We start from the raw sequence: 17968 nt of genomic DNA, 5'->3' as shown, positions 1-17968 counted from the left end.
TTTGTTTTTCATTGAATCTTTGTATTCCTTCAGGATTAAATGATCTTTAGGCTGCAACAATTACTTTTTTAAAATTCCTGTCCTTATTTGTAACTTAGAATTGAGATTAGTAGCTTCTCCAACAATGAAGTATAAAAGTATAAGGCAAATGAACAATGATTTTTCTACAATTACTAGAGAATTACAATGAATATAATTTTCATAGATAAAACTAAAATTGTTTTGCTGCTTTCACAGGAATTAAATCCAACTTCTTTTGGTCATTATCAATATGTAAGAGGCAGTTGACATGGTAAACTGACTTCACTGTATTTAAAGGCTTCATCTGGAGTCAATTTTCACCCATAGTCTATCTCATCAAATAATATTTATTGACTATCTTATTTTGAGGCCCAAGGCCACTGTAATCAGAGATTGTTACAGGTCATATTTTACCTATAGCAACCTCTTATGAACATCTGATAAGGCACTTTAAATGCGTAACAGAAATACCTCTGATAATAAAACTTTTAAAACCCAAAAGCTCTTAACCTTTCTTTGGCTACAAATAAAGAAAATACATGCTTATGTGTAATTGGTTTGGGAATGTGATTATTCCATTAAAGGCAATGATTGATTGTTGGGTACCAATGAGCATGGCTGCATTTGCCTTCTCTAAAAGAAACTTGGTTATTGTCATTCACTTTGACTTTGAGATGGTTGGCAGTATTCACCAGTCTAGATGGCCCTGAGAAATTGTACCTATAAAAACCATAGGAAGGATGGAAAGAACAACCAATTGTTTCCTGGACAATGGGGTTTGGTGATAAAATACTTCCAGGTGCCTGTAATCCATACAACATTTGATTGGAAGAATTAGGTGCCTGTAGACACTGCTCACTTAAGTCTTGAAATGAACCGGTTTTTGAATTGGCGATCCCCAGAGAAGATAACATGGAAACTTCCATCATGAGTGGGGCTAAACACTGAGAACTGTCGCTGCTTGCCAGTCTTTCAGGAGAAGGCAAGATAAGGGGCTGTTGTTGCCAAAAATTAGTTGGACAAATCTTGTAGCAAAGGGGCAGGTTGATATTGTGCAGATACACCTCTGGACAAGGCATTCCAAGGGAGCCTGTAGGTAAGTGAAATATAGGCACAGAGCAAGTTGGAAAAAGCAAGGAGTTCAGAGGAGAGGGAGCCCCTCCACTAGAGGTCACTGGAGATGAGCCACTGCTTCCACCTGTGAATAATAATTCAGTCAATGAACGATGAACTTGATGTTCCTAATAAATGAGTACTAAGGACCATAAATATTCTGCTTCATTCTTTTTCACAAGTTCACAGTTCTTTTAACTTCTTTGGGAAAGAACATTCTCATTCCTCTGACCAAAGTTGAAAAGGATATCTTTACAAGGACCATTATTACTTTTAGCACTACAATTACGTATTATGTATTGAGCATTCACTATGCACAAGAGCTGTGCTAGGCACTTGAACATTTATCCAATTAATTACAAAAGATGCCTAAATAAATAGTACCCAGAGCCAATTATATCTTACAAATTTAAAAAAAATTAAGTTTTAAAAAAATTTACAAAAATGAGTGATTAAATTGAACAAATTGGTTGGGATTCAATAAAAAGCTTCATTCTTATAAAAATATTGGAGCACATGAAAATAATCTTTATAAACTAACATTTAAGTGCACTTGGTAAAGATAATTTTTAGTTAAAAAAATTAAAATAAAAAGTTCATAATAATATCAAGTGACCTTTTATGTTTGCCTAACAAACATAAAGTTAGGGATAACTTTAGCAAACTAAAATTAGGGATAGTTATAAGGTCCATGAAAATCTAGACTTTACACCTTATTTTCATGTTTGAATTTTAAAATTTTGACTAAACTTGATGGTTTCTTTTGTGTGTGTGTGTGTGTCTGTTGTTTTTCTTCACTATTCTGTGTAGGCATAGCCTAATTCTTTATTAACAAGGTGGCAAATGTCTTTTATAATTAAATATTTTAAAGTCATTTTAAAAATGGTACCCCTTTTCTTTGGAACTTGAGAGCAATCTGGACATTTAAGTAATTAAGAAAACTGTATTTTAAATTATCAATTAATGAATTAATGACCATTATTAGTTTTTTGTTTGTTTTGTTTTGTTTTAGTGCACTTCATGTTGACCTGGATATTTTAAAAGCATGCTGCTTTTAGTTAAAGTGTTCATATTTTTCTATGCAACCTTGTAAACCAAATTAATACAATCAATCCAGTGAAATATTTTACCAAATAATTATTAGACTTGATCTGTTTTCAATGTTATAGTAGTATATAAAATTCAACCTAAATAAAATGTTGATGATTTTCTCCAGTATTTATAAACTTGCATTAATGTCCTAAGACAAACAAATTTAATAGAGTAAAGACAAAAGCAGTAAAATAATTATATGTTGTTTGCAAATACTCCTTTATTTATTATTAAACCAGAGACATGAAGGTATACATTCTTCTACCAGAAAGCTTGCATTGTCTAATTATTATTATTATTTAATCATGCAATGCACTACCTGAGAAAAACTACCTTGCAAATATTTTTAATGCTTGTGGCAATTAAACTAATTGGGATGACTTAGTGTTGTTTTCAACATTTATTTTCCTTACTTACAGTAAAAGGAAAATTAGAACTAAGTGATGGTAAAATTTAATGGATGTCATTTTAACGTGTGGAAAGTTTATGAGAAACATATTTATTTCAATATCTAATGTATTTGCAAATAAGGCCACACATGTACCACAGGCAGATTCCAAAGAATGTGAGATAGTGAGTTGCTGAAGAATCCAGGTGAGATTTGGAGATCTCAGGATATATGATAACTTAAGAAGACTGAAGTCAATAAATCCACCATTACCGTGGCTCTGTTCTTCTCCTTCATGCCAGTTCCCCCTCTTTTTGCCTCTTACTTCCTCATCAAGTTAAATATAAACCAACTTTCTTGTAAACCCACATTCTCTGGCAGGAACTTATCCCCTTGTATAATATTTACTACAGAGGTTCTGACTGTTGTTACTTCATTAACATTTAAAAGTAAACATTAATAAAACTTTTCTTACATTGTGTGTCCGCACCAAAAGTTTTAAAATCCAGAATGGCAGAAGGCCTCCACGGGTAGATCTCTAAAAGTCTATCCAATACACCCCTGAAAAATAGATTCAACTTTCAGCAAGTCCAGAATTCAATTCCTGAAAATAATGATTTATGTAAACTTTTAAGTTATCTTAATACAGTTTTTAGGGGTCAATATCTGAAATATAATTCTTTTATAGCTAGACTGCTGAATAAAATTCACAGTAATAATTCCCTGAATAAAAACCCCAGGGATCTAGAATAAGTGATATCTTTGTTTTAATTATTTTAATGAATATATAATATTTGCCCCAGGGGTACAGGTCGAGAATCCTCAGGCTTACACACTTCACAGCACTCACCATATCACATACCCTCCCCAGTGACCATAAGGCAACCACCCTTTCCCTAACCCCCTCCCCCCAGCAACCCTCTGTTTTGTGAGATTGAGAGTCTCTTACAGTTTGTCTCCCTCCTGATCCCATCTTGTTTCATTTTTTCCTTTCCCTACCCTGCAAACCCCCAACTCTGCCTCTCAAATTCCTCATATCAGGGAGAACATATGATAATCTTAAAAGTGGATTGGGAGAGGAAAAGAGGAGGCAAGATTTTAGAGACAAAACACTACATTCTTTTCCTACTACCTAACAGTTACGAAACTTAGGACCTCGGAGTCTCTGAGCCACAGTTACCTTATCTGTAATACTTGTGGAAAGTGCTATATAAATATTAGATATGATTGTTATGCTGCTTACCTACTTCTTCCGGGATCTCTAAAACCTTTCGCAAAAGGATTCCTGTCTATTTTCAGTTTGGTAATCTATAGATTAAAAAAAGGAAGAAGAGAGAAAAAGATAAAGATAAAGTCAGTGCCCTCAGTAATAACACTCACCATTGCTTTTAATGGTTACAACAACCACAAAATACTTCAATGTGTAATTTGGCACATTCAATTAATACAAGCATATTGTTAAGTTGAATTTGGAATGGTTACCTGCTTTCTCCCCTGGCACTTTGTTCTGCTCTCCTTTCTCTTTTCTCCTTTTCCACAAAATTCATAATCAAATTTGCTTTGATGACAATGCAATATGACTATAATATTTTTTTAGTTGTGGAAAATTTAATCCATATAGTGCAGCTTGCTGCCATCCAGAAAGTCCCTCTGGAGCTAGCCCTGCTTTCCTGGGATCAAGTTGTCCTTACCTGCTGGTTTTGGTAAGCTGTCACTGTGGTGAACTCCGTTTCTTTAAAGAAGAATGTTTTAACCCCTTTGGTGGGTAGGGACTGAATCCTGAACAGGTCAACTTTGCTGTCCTGTTCCATCACATGCACACGGGGCTTGTACTTATGCATGGACTGCAGAATGATCTGGAGGAGAAATCATCAAATGTTTTCCTAGAAAGTGGCTTCCCCTCTACAACACTGGTTTCCTCTCATTGGCACCCCCAACATGCCCACATGCAAAAGTGAGGCTAAACCAGAAAGGATAGGTTAGCCACACACAAGGACTTTTCTTTGACACTTAGTTCTGGACAGACATGCTCAGGGCTAAGAGGTTTCCAGATAGGAGTATCACAGCAACAATAGGCAGCCATGATTCCATTTCCAGATGAGACCATTTCTTGCTTCTAAGAGTGGACAGCCATGTGATGCCCCCTGGATCTGACTGCCTGCTAGAAGTTCCCTGGGCTTATGTTAACTGAAGGGCAGCCATAGGACATACCCCTCCTCTTAATCCTGGGGGCCTCCCTCTCTTTATTTGTGGCTGGCCCAGGGCAAGGCCAGGCATGGCAGGGGGAAGATGCATATGAGAATAAGACTCAGATCCAGGTAACCTGTAAATAACCTCTTTCACAAGTGAGTTGTGGAGGGGATTTTTGTCATACCATGCCAGACAGAAGGTGCTCATCTACGAGAAGGCAATCAGAGCCCAGAGCGATTGCCCTGGAGTCTGAGATGCAAGAGAGCTCCACAAAGTGCATTCCCTTCCACACTCTCAGACCAGGATTTATGGCTTAAACAAATCTCATTTGATCTTCAAACTCTTTTCATTCACCCGTCCCAAACCCCAGCACTCTCAGATGCCAAACAAAGATCGTAGGAGCTACTTGGGTCACAAGCCCAGAACTTGAACAGTTCCTAAAGACCACCTAGGAGAAGCATTTTACACCTCTCCAGGGTGACATGCAGGCTGATGATGCCTTGACACCTCCATCCCCTCCTCAAGACAAAGAATTTCAAACACTTACATGGCCTTTGTCATCCATTTCATTGTTGGTGAGTTTCAAGCGATCAAAGCTGATGATCTGCTGCATCCAGGTGTCTCCAGAGCAGGGCGAGTCCGGGTGAACATAGAACCTGGGAGTAATGCATGAGTGGTCTGTATTCCCAGCTACCATCCACTGTGAGCTGTGGTACACATACCTAAAAAAAGCAGAGAGTGTGGCTTTAGGTACAATGGGCTAAAGCCAGGTGCATGTGAAGAAGCCTGATGGATCTAGTCCTAATGACACTGGCCAAGGTTTGCCTCCTAATCCCAAAGAAGAAGATCCAACTTGATTTCCAAAGGGCGTTCAGAGACAAAAAGCAAACCATATACAAACATATGCCATTAAAATGTAATGAAGTTCCAGGGCAAGTATAACATCATGGGATTTCAGAGTCTGGTTTGTATTTCCTCACGGAAACAACCACAGAAATTGATCTAATCCACTCTGCTGTGCAGAGACAGTTTAAAAACCCTCGTGGCTCTAGCCAGAAGCATCAGAGTCAGAGAAAAAACAAAAGAGAGCATAAGGTGTCTGTCCAACCCACCTCCACCTCGGCCAGTGGCCCTCAAAGCCCTTTCACCAACAAAGCTTCACATCAGAACACCACCTGCAACTCTAGCCCATGAGGCCTCAGGGCTGATTTCATCCTGTTTCCAATATCAACCACTCAATTGTGCACTGCATTCCCAAGCCAGCTCAAACGCAAGAAGCAAGCCACTTGTTCTATTTACAAACTGCATCTCCAATAGGCTCTTGAGCTGTGCTTTCTCTTTGCCCCTCAAATCCAGCCCTGGGCATCATGCGGGCTCTCTCTTACAAAGGCTAGATATCCACTTCAGTGGAATGCTCACAGCCTGAGTAAGAGTGGCTCCTGCACAACCCCATAGCCTCTAAGCCAAAGTGCTGGCATAGCTGCACGTCTGGAATGCTACGCCCGAAAGACCTCTTGGCTTTAGATCAATTTGAACACTATTAACCTGCTCTATGTAGAGAGCCTGATTCAAAAAGAAAGGTTATTTGTAATTTCTAAGACCCAGCTGCCGCTTCAGAAGAGAAGCTAAAGAAGGAAGAAATGATACACCTAAATATGATAACTGTTAAATCAGTATTAGATGATAAATCAGAACATCACTCCAGGATCCTGATGCCAAAGTAGCACAACCCAGAGCCCAGTGCAGCCCTAGAAGCACAGTCACTTCTCTCTAAATTCCTTCAAACAACTTCTTAACTTCCTGAGTCCATACCCTCTGCAGTTAGCACAGCCACGGCCAGAGCGGTGGGTAGGCAAAGTGTGTGGCGTACATTGAAACACAAACTGGCACCTGCTCCAGGAGTGAGAGGAAAGAGGAGCAAGACTGCTCCTCTCAGTCTGAACCTCCATTTGAGTGAGAATATTTAACTCCCAAAGTCCATAGGAGAGCAATTTCACCACCACCCCCATGGTAGAGTTTTCCATATAACATTCTCAGGTTCCATAAGTATCCTCATTCCCAGACTTGGTCTGGGGTATTCTTCTTTTGGCCTGGTTACCTATAACGCTTGGAATCTACTGGCACCACGTCGATGGCCACATAGTACTTCTTCCCTGGGTCAAGCCCTTTCACTTTGACTCGAACAGAGGGGAACATCCGCCTGTGGGAAAGAAAATAGCCACTGACCTAGTGCCTTTAGAGACATTTGGAGTGGGAGAGGGTGGGGAGACAAGGGGAAAATGAAGATATTCACAATACCTTCCTCATTCTAGGACAGATTCAAGGAATAATATTTGCTACATGAAGAAAGATTGTTGATTGTATGCTTGATTGAAAAAGTTCAGGATTGCTGTGTGAAGCAGAATATTCTTACCACAAGGCTTTGTCCACCCCACTCCCCACCAGCACCACTAGTAAAAAGCCTTGTAAGAGAAAGTAGAGAAAAAAAAAAAACTGTGCGTGGACCTTCATTGTCAATGGTACTTTCTATAAGGCAGATTTGGGAAACACTGAAATTAAGAGGATTCATGCAAAATAATAATAATAAAATAAAAATATAAAATAAACAAATAAATAAATAAATAATAACCCAGCTGATGTGATGCTTCCCCAAAGCAAAAGGTGAAAGCAGAAAAAGCCCACTTCAAATTACCCCAGGCTAGGTTGGGATGGTAGGCTGGGTTTTCATCCACTGATAACTGTGAGGCTTTAAGGAGAATTTCTTGAAGTCACTGCCTACAAGAAAGAAAATCTTAGCCACTAATAGTGCAATTTATTGAAAGGCAGTGACTTTCTAAAACCTGTGGGATGACAAGGACAGATATAGAGTATGAAGCTGGAGGCACCGCATCTTATGACTTCCTACTGTGTGCGTTCTTTGAACATCTTGTACAGAGCCGAACCTGCCAGCCTTGGTAATGATCATCTCAGTCCCAATGTCGTGGAATCTCTTCCACAGTTCAGATCCTTGAAGTTCCACTTGGATAACATCTTTCTCTTCCAGACTTTTGCAGCTGTTGTTATCACTGTCGCTGCTGCTATAGCCAGAGAAAGCAGTTGCTGAGGGCTTGGTCTTGGGTCGCTTTTCTGCTGGACACAGAGACGCCAAGAGTTTGACAGAGGTTCGACAGAGGTTTGAAGTTCCTGCGTCCCCTTCTCACTGATACCTGTCTTGGAGTAAACTGGCCCCGCTGCTTCTCTGGGAACCTTGGAAGCGGATATTCAAGTTCTCCACAACACCCCCTGTGGCCCCCGGATGGGGAGAAAGGGACCCAGATCGCGTCCTGGAAAAGGCTCCTGTCCTTCTTCAAATTTGCCCATCCTTATTCTCTTGAGACTTTTGGACCCTGAGGCTGAATCCCCCCGCCCCAATCTAAATGCCTGCCTGCTTCCTACCCGGAGAAACAGCTACCATCTAGCTCTCACAGCCTGGGAGGTTGCAGAGTGTAACTTCACAAACGCATAGGGAAGCTCCCCTTCACCGCAAATGAATGACAGCAACACGCACTGAACCTGGAAGCTCTGAAGCTTCCCCTATAGCCAAGTGACCGAGGTGTCTCCGTGGTCCCAAACGTGGCCATCCAGCTGGACCAAAGCGTCTTAGTGAGGGCTAGCAGCCCTCTCTCAGCTTCGAGAGTGGAGCTGAGATTTGCAGGACAGCATGCTCTGGTAGCAGGCTCAAGGTTTGGGGGCTGCGGTAGGAATACTTACCGGGCTGCTGACTCTTTTCCCTTGCGGCTCTGCTCTTTCTCTCCTCCTCGTCTCTGCCCTCCTTTTCCAGCAACTCAGGCTGAGTCTCCTCTCTTGGGTCTTGCAATTTTCTTTTCCCGGGTCTCTGCACTAAGGCTTCCACAGAGAAGGCAAGTGCCCGAGAGCTCAGAGCCATCCCAGGAGGGGGTGAAGGGAATGTGCAATGCAAAGTTTCAACCTGAGCTCAGTTAGGGAGGGAGAGAGAGGGAGGGTGCAGAGGACAGGGCAAGGAGGGAAAGCAGGAAAACCTCCAAATTAGAAAAACCTTTTCTGAATCTATAGTCAAAGAAAGAAAGAAAGAGAAAGTGTATGTGTGTATTTTATTTATATATCTATATCTATCTATCTATATATATATTTTTCCCTTTGAATAGACAGAATGAAAGTAGAGGAAGATCAAACTGGAGCCAAAGTCCTCTGGATTCTAGTTTCCCTTCCCTTTGTGGTTTCCTCTCTCCCAGTGGACATGTGCAGACCATCAGACCTCAAATCACTGAATCCAGGACCTGGCAATGCGCAGAGATTGGCAAGCTCAGGCCTTTTAGGGAGCCGACCTGCCTCCAATAGCTGCTCAGGCGGCTTGGATTGGGAGATACTGTTGCATACTACTGAATAAATACCAGGCTGGTCACAGGGTCCACTGTTTGTTTTGGAAACTGTTAAGGTATATATAAAAACAAACAAATAAACAAAACCATCATGAAGGACACTTCAGAGTCTGACAGAGGAAGGGGGAGGGGTGAGGGTGGGGTAGGGGTGTGGGTGGAGAAAGGGTTATGCCTGGCAGGAAGGAAGCTCTGGTAGAGGGATACAAAAAGTTGCTGTTTTACACTGAATTGTAAAACTCAAAGCTATGTGAAATAATCGCTCATGAAAGGCCACTTTTCCAACCAAAGTCCAAATATTATTTAACCAGATTCAGAGAAGTATATCTGGGTCTTTTGCTTTACAGCAACCGTGGAAAAGTAGAGGAGTGCAAGCTTTCTGGACAATTTTGTTCTAGAGTCTATGTCTCAAATTGAGTGGATCATGTTCTAGTCTATCCTATCTATCCAGGTGGGGATGCAAGGGCCAGCATAGGCAGGAGCCTCTCAGATGCCCACTGTCAATGCTCAGAGTAAACCTGGGCCTTCAAGCTCTGCCTTTCCTGGAGCCCAATATTCCTATACACAGCCTCTTCTTACTCATATGTCTTAATCATCAAAGACAACCTAAGGACTCCAGGGCCACCAGCAAACACCAACATGAACTTTGTTCCCAACAACGCTGCACCTCAAAATGTTGGGCTCAAATAATGTGTATCTCCTGGAATATATTCCTGGGCTGGGTTTTACTTTTCCTTAAATTGGGTAAGCACATCTTTTTGTGTGTGTCAGGAAGAGAGTTGCCTACCATTTTCAAGGAGCATGTCTGTGCATGTAGATATGAGATGTCTGCCTGTGCGCATGGGAGTTGGTCTTCCACTTTTCATCAGAAATAAGAAATCAAGCACCCCTGGACTCTTTGGCAGACTACGTCCTAACTAAAGATTTTTGTATTTGCTTAGAAAGTTTCTCCTGTTCTCCTCTGACATGTTTGTTCAAAGAACATTTGAAGTCCATCCAACTCTGTTAAAAATAGGATAGAAACTGAATGAACTAATAGTATATCAGTACTGTAGTTTGACAATAAACAATTTCTTGTGGTCTGTTAGTTTCAGTTCCTTCTGTACAAGTGTGAGGTGATAATGGTGGTGGTGGTTGAATGGGTTGGGGGTGAGAGCATGTCCAGCTGATCCATGGGAAAGTAATTTTCAGGCAATTAGGCGATTGGGTATGATTTTGATGATATGGCAAAGGGTTAATTGCAGCCTGAATGCTGCTGAACGGTTTGGTTCAATAACCAATTATCCACTACTTACCATGCAGGGCTGGGAAAGACACTATCCTTAACCTGCAGGGGCAGAATGAAGCACAATGTACAAAGCACTTGAGCTGAAAAACAGCCAGGTCTGAATGTGATCTTAACCACATCTTCATGAGCATTTGTTTCTTCAGCCATTTGAGGGGAGGGGGATGATATTAATGCATTTTCCCATCCCTTCTTATTCAGAAGAAACTTTTTTTTAATCTATTGTATGTTCTTCACTAAAAGACACAGCTCAGAAACAGAAAAGTCAAGAGTTGATTTGTTAAATTTAGAGTGTTAATCACAATGTACCACTTGCATTAGTGTCTCCTAATATGGACTTTTTTTTTTTTTTTTTGCTTTTGAATGATTGCTCACTTTATTGCTAAAAAGCAGGAAATTATGTTGTGTAGCAAAGGAAGGTTTTGCTTAATAGTTTTGTTTTGTTTTGTTTTGTTTTGTTTTTTAAACCAAGTTTCTGGGAAAATAAGGCAAAATATGTTTGTTGCAACGTCCATTCTAGTATTTCAGACTATTCGCTGTATGATGTGATATTTTAAATAAGATAAATACCATATCTTGGGACATAACTTCCTTTCTTAGGATAAACTTATTCCTCAATATTTATTTCACACATCTAACTCAGTCATCTAGGACTTCTTATTTTGTAATCGAAACTTTTTCCATTCGCATTTCAGTATCTATCCAATGAAATAACTGGAAGAAATGGAGCTCAGCTCTCCTTCATGTGTACTAGACTAAAGTGTAGTTAATTTCTGTTTACTTTTATCTGAGAAAAAAATTATTGTAAGCCACAGAAACAGTTTTGCAATCTGTTCAGCTGCTGGAGCACTGGACTATCAGGTACTGGGGGCATGAGGGAGATACATGTATGTCCATAATTAATTTTCCACAGCTGGGAGTCACTTTTGAGTACTTTCTGTTTTAACTAGAACACCCACAAACCTCTATAAGAGACTTTCAACCCACAAGGGACATGGAGGGAGGGAGACTCTGGGGCTCATAAGTACCCACTTTAGAAAGAAGGATAATATTTTAAAAAATTTGATAATTGGAAAATACTTACAGTAAAGTGTTGATTTTGAATTACAAAAAAAAGTTAAAACCAGAAACACAGAATTTATCACTTGAAGGAAAAATAAATTCATCATTAACACAAATCAAATCTACTTAAGATAGATAGATAAATTGATAAATATAGATAAAGAGTATATAGATGTGCCTTAAAGGATATATGGTTTATTTGAGCTCTTACTCAGTATGAAATCTGAACCTGATTTAAGGAAATAGAAATCAATTTGTAATTATTTAATAAAAATTCCAATATTTTCTTAACTGGTATAAGTAGGCATGTGAATTAAGACATGTACAAAATATAGTCATCCCTGAAAACATTGCTTTTGGTAAACTGTACGTGCTTTAAAGTAGATGTTCAAAATTTAGAACTGTATCTGAAAATGTTACATTTCTCAGAAATATTAAGGGCAAAGATTCATGGCCTCCCTAGCTTTCTATATAGGCAATATGAGTTATTTGAAGAAAAACTTATGTATAAAATGAACTAAGTCTCCTTGGAGGAAAAAAAAATCCCCCTCTATTTTACTGTACTTACTAAGGGGATGATGTCAAACCCATACCCATATGGAATTCCAGCTGCTATTTTTAATTTATAAGGGAGGAATGAAATAAATAAATATTTCAAATACATATCTATGTTAAGTATAAATAAAATAACATGCTTTGAGATTGATTGGTTACTTAATGCATACTTTGGCAAAAGCATAAGCAACTTCAAGATAGAAATTGTTTCTTCCTATTGTGATTCTTCCATCTCTCCCTTGATCCTCATTCTCCATTGTTAAGCTATTTTGCCGTAGTGCTAAGCTTGTAGAATATGAAATAACTTACTTGTGACCATTTTTTTTTCAGCGTAACAGTATTCATTGTTTTTGCACCACACCCAGTGCTCCATGCAATCCGTGCCCTCTCCAATACCCACCACCTGGATTTACTTCAAGGAAAATCGATAGACTACATGATTATTCAGTGAATTGTAACAAACATTTTATTTAAAATTGCTAATGACAATCATCATCAAAATCTTCCAAATAATGGAATGGAGGGAACTCATTCAAAATAATTCTATGAGGCCATTATTACCCTGATTCCAAATCAAGATAAAACAATACAAAAACAAGATCTTATTTTGTCCAATATGAGTATACCTACTCCAGTTTTCTTTTGACATCTCTTTGCATGATAAATATTTCTCCACAAGCTCACTTTCAATCTGCTGGTGTCTTTGGGTCTCAAATGAATCTCTTGTAGGCAACACATACATAAGTTTTCTTCTTTTTCTTTTTCCTTTTTATATCCACTTTGACACTTTATGTCTTTCGATTGGAGAATTTACATTCAAAGTAATTATTGATAGATATGTATCTATTTTCTTTTATTACTTATTTTGTAATTCTTTCAGGAGATTTTCTCTGATCCTTTCTTGTCTTTGTCAGTTTTTTGGTCTTTTCTTTCCACTCAAAGAGTCCCTTTAATATTTCTTGAAGTGCTGGTGTTTTGGTCATGAACTCCTTTACTTTTGTTTGTCTGGGCAAATCTTTATCTCTCCTATTCTTAATGGTAGCCTTGCTGGATAGAGTATTCTTTTTTTTTTTTTTAAAGATTTTATTTATTTATTTGACAGACAGAGATCACAAGTAGGCAGAGAGGCAGGCAGAGAGAGAGAGGGAAGCAGGCTCCCTGATGAGCAAAGAGCCCGATGTGGGGCTCGATCCCAGGAACCTGGGATCATGACCTGAGCTGAAGGCAGAGGCTTTAAACCACTGAGCCACACAGGCACCCCTTGAACATCATTGTTTGTGTTTTTTTTTTCTTTTCAGCATAACAGTATTCATTGGTTTTGCACCACACCCAGTGCTCCATGCAATCCATGCCCTCTCTAGTACCCACCACCCGGTTCACCCAACCTCCCACACCCAGCCCCTTCAAAACCCTCAGATTCTTTTTCAGAGTCCATAGTCTCTCATAGTTCACCTCCCTTTCCAATTTCCCTCAACTCCCTTCTCCTCTCCATCTCCCCTTGTCCTCCATGCTATTTGTTATGCTCCACAAATAAGTGAAACAATATGATAATTGACTCTCTCTGCTTGACTTATTTCACTCAGCATAATCTCTTCCAGTCCCATCCATGTTAATACAAAAGTTGGGTATTCATCCTTTCTGATGGAGGCATAATACTTCATAGTGTATATGGACCACATCTCCCTTATCCATTCGTCTGTTGAAGGGCATCTTGGTTCTTTCCACAGTTTGGCAACCGTGGCCATTGCTGCTACGAACATTGGGGTACAGATGGCCCTTCTTTTCACCACCTCTGTATCTTTGGGGTAAATATCCAGTAGGGCATTGGCAGGGTCATAGGGAAGCTCTATTTTTAATTTCTTGAGTAATCTCCACACTGTTTTCCAAAGTGGCTGCACCAACTTGCATTCCCACCAACAGTGTAAGAGGGTTCCCCTTTCTCTGCATCCTCTCCAATACACGTTGTTTCCTGTCTTGCTAATTTTGGCCATTCTAACTGGTGTAAGGTGGTATCTCAATGTGGTTTTAATTTGAATCTCCCTGATGGCTAGTGATGATGAACATTTTTTCATGTGTCTAATAGCCATTTGTATGTCTTCATTGGAGAAGTGTCTGTTCATATCTTCTGCCCATTTTTTAATATGATTGTCTGATTTGTGTGTGTTGAATTTGAAGAGTTCTTTATAGATCCTGGATATCAAACTTTTGCCTGTACTGTCATTTGCAAATATCTTCTGCCATTCTGTGGGTTGCCTCTTTGTTTTGTTGACTGTTTCCTTTGCTGTGCAGAAGATTTTGATCTTTTTTATATAAAAATGCATCTTTTATTTTTATTTTTTTAAAATTTCTTTTCAGTGTAACAGCATTCATTGTTTTTGCACCACACCCAATGCTCCATGCAATCCGTGCTCTCTCCAATACCCACCACCTGGTTCCCCCAACCTCCCACCCCCCACCCCTTCAAACCCCTCAGATTGTTTTTCAGAGTCCATAATCTCTCATGGTGCACCTCCCCTTCCAATTTCCCTCAACTTCCTTCTCCTCTCTAACTCCCCTTGTCCTTCATGCTATTTGTTATGCTCCACAAATAAGGGAAACCATAGAAGCTTTTGATCTTGATGAAGTCCCAAAAGTTCATCTTCGCTTTTGTTTCCTTTGCCTTTGGAGACATATCTTGAAAGAAGTTGCTATGGCTGATATCGAAGAGGTTACTGCCTACGTTCTCCTCTAGGATTCTGATGGATTCCTGTCTTGCGTTGAGGTCTTTTATCCATTTTGAGTTTATCTTTGTGTACGGTGTAAGAGAATGGTCGAGTTTCATTCTTCTACATATAGCTGTCCAGATTTCCCAGCACCATTTACTGAAGAGACTGTCTTTTTTCCACTGGATATTTTTTCCTGTTTTGTCGAAGATTATTTGCCCATAGAGTTGAGGGTCCGTATCTGGGCTCTCTACTCTGTTCCACTGGTCTATGTGTCTGTTTTTATGCCAGTACCATGCTGTCTTGGTGATCACAGCTTTGTAGTAAAGCTTGAAATCAGGTAACGTGATGCCCCCGGTTTTATTTTTGTTTTTCAACATTTCCTTAGCGATTCAGGGTCTCTTCTGATTCCATAAATATTTTTGGATTCTTTGCTCCAGCTCTTTGAAAAATACTGGTGGAATTTTGATCAGAATGGCATTAAAAGTATAGATTGCTCTAGGCAGTATAGACATTTTAACAATGTTTATTCTTCCGATCCAAGAGCTTGGAATGGTCGTCCATCTTTTTGTGTCTTCTTCAATTTCTTTCATGAGTGTTCTGTAGTTCCTCAGGTACAGATCCTTTACCTCTTTGGTTAGGTTTATTCCCAGGTATCTTATGGTTCCTGGTGCTATAGTAAATGGAATGGATTCTCTAATTTCCCTTTCTGTATTTTCATTGTTAGTGTATAAGAAAGCCACTGATTTCTGTACATGGACTTTGTAACCTGCCACGTTGCTGAATTGTTGTATGAGTTCTAGTAGTTTGGGGGTGGGGTCTTTTGGGTTTTCCATATAAAGAATCATGTCATCTGTGAAGAGAGAGAGTTTGACTTCTTCATTGCCAATTTGGGTACCTTTTATTTCTCTTTGTTGTCTGATTGCTGTTGCTAGGACTTCTAATACTCTGTTGAACAAGAGTGGTGAGATGGGCATCCTTGTCATGTTCCTGATCTCAAAGGGAAGGCTGTGAGCTTTTTCCCATTGAGGATGATATTTGCTGTGGGTCTTTCATAGATAGATTTTATGAAGTTCAGGAATGTTTCCTCTATCCCTATACTTGAAAGCATTTTAATCAGGAATGGATGCTGGATTTTGTCAAATGCTTTTTCTGCATCAATTGAGAGGACCATGTGGTTCTTCTCTCTTCCTTATTGATTTGTTCTATCACATTGATTGGTTTGCAAATGTTGAACCATCCTTGCAACCCAGGGATGAATCCCACCTGGTCATGGTGGATAATCTTTTTAATGTGCTATTGGATCCTGTTTGCTAGGATCTTGTTGAGAATCTTAGCATCCATATTCATCAGTGATATTGGTCTGAAAATCTCCATTTTAGTAGGCTCTTGGCCTGGTTTGGGGATCAGGGTAATGCTGGCTTCATAGAAAGAGTCTGGAAGTTTTCCTTCTGCTTTAATTTTTTGAAACAGCTTCAGGAGAACAGGTGTTATTTCTTCTTTGAAAGTTTGGTAGAATTCCCCAAGGAATCCATCAGGACCTGGGCTCTTGTTTTTGGGAGCTTTTTGATCACTGCTTCAATCTCGTTACTAGGTATCGGTCTATTCAGATTGTCAATTTCTTCTTGGTTCAATTTTGGGAGTTTATGGTTTTTGAGGAATGCATCCATTTCATCTACTTTGCTTAACTTATTGGCATATAACTGTTGATAATAACTTCTGATGATTGTTTCTACTTCCTTGGTGTTAGTTGTGATCTCTCCCTTTTCATTCATAATTTTATTAATTTGGGCTTTCTCTCTTTTCTTTTCAATTAGTGTGGCCAATGGTTTATCGATCTTATTGATTCTTTCAAAAAACCAACTTCTAGTTTCATTGATACGTTCTACTGTATCTTTGGTTTCTACCTCATTGATCTCTGCTCTAATCTTGATTATTTCCCTTCTTATGTGTGGAGTTGGTTTGATTTGTTGTTGATTCTCCAGTTCTTTAAGGTGTAGAGACAGCTGGTGTATTCTGGATTTTTCAACTTATTTGAGGGAGGCTAGGATGGCGATGTATTTCCCCCTTAGGACCACCTTTGCTGTATCCCATAGGTTTTGGACCAAAGTGTCTTCATTCTCATTGGTTTCCATGAATTGTTTAAGTTCTTCTTTGATATCCTGGTTGATTCAAGCATTCTTAAGCAAGGTGGTCTTTAGCTTCCAGGTGTTTGAGTTCCTTCTGAACTTTTCCTTGTGATTGAGCTCCAGTTTCAAAGCATTGTGATCTGAGAATATGCAGGGAATAATCTCAGTTTTTTGGTATCGGTTGAGTCCTGATTTGTGACCCAGTGTGTGGTCTATTCTTGAGAAGGTTCCATGTGCATTTGAGAAGAATGAGTATTCTGTTGTTTTAGGGTGGAATGTTCTGTATATATCTATGAGGTCCATCTGGTCCAATGTGTCATTCAATGCTCTTGTTTCTTTATTGATTTTCTGCTTTGATGATCTATTTCTGAGAGAGGCATGTTAAGATCTCCTACTATTAATGTATTCATATCAATATGACTCTTTATCTTGATTAACAGTTTTCTTATGTAATTGGCTGCTCCCATATTGGGGGCATAGGTATTTACAATTGTTAGATCATCTTGGTGGATAGTCCCTTTAAGAATTATGTAGTGTCCTTCTGTATCTCTGACTACAGTCTTTAGTATAAAATCTTATTTATCTGGTATGAGAATTGCTATCCCGGTCTTCTATGAGGCCCATTGTCTGGGTGTAACTTTAGGTTCAAAATGGGTCTCTTGTAGACAACCTATGGATGGGTCCTGTCGTTTTATCCAGTCTGCAACCCTGTGTTGTTTTATGGGCACATTTAGGCCATTCACATTGAGAGTGATTATTGATAGATACGTTTTTATTGACATCGTGTTACCTTTGAAGTCTTTCTTTCTGTAGATTGTCTCTATATTTCTGTTCAATGCTATTTTTAGGATTTTTCCTCTTTTATAGAACCCCCTTAATATTTCCTGCAGTGTCAGCTTGGTGGTTGCATAGTCTTTTAAGCCTTGCCATTCTTGGAAACTATCTCTCCATCCATTTTGAATGTAAGTCTTGCTGGATGAAGTATTCTTGGCTGCATGTTCTTCTCATTTAGTGCCCTGAATATATCTTGCCAGCCC

General features: G+C 39.3%; 1 protein-coding gene across 1 annotated transcript; it reads right to left on the bottom strand.

Moving 5' to 3' along the window:
* Positions 1 to 599: 599 nt before the first annotated feature.
* Positions 600 to 8729, bottom strand: LOC111160949 (T-box 22). Its single transcript, XM_022524351.1, has 8 exons — positions 8555 to 8729; positions 7747 to 7930; positions 6903 to 7004; positions 5352 to 5526; positions 4306 to 4470; positions 3858 to 3922; positions 3090 to 3175; positions 600 to 1219 (listed from the first exon to the last, which is right to left on the bottom strand). The coding sequence occupies exons 1-8, from the start codon at positions 8727 to 8729 to the stop codon at positions 600 to 602; spliced, it is 1572 nt and encodes a 523-aa protein (XP_022380059.1).
* Between the last annotated feature and the right edge of the window lie 9239 nt (positions 8730 to 17968).

The sequence above is a fragment of the Enhydra lutris genome, unplaced genomic scaffold, assembly GCF_002288905.1.
Source record: "Enhydra lutris kenyoni isolate GAN:26980312 unplaced genomic scaffold, ASM228890v2 scaffoldscaffold79, whole genome shotgun sequence".
In the NCBI taxonomy this organism is placed as follows: domain Eukaryota; kingdom Metazoa; phylum Chordata; class Mammalia; order Carnivora; family Mustelidae; genus Enhydra; species Enhydra lutris.
This window is presented reverse-complemented; position numbering and strand designations above follow the sequence as displayed.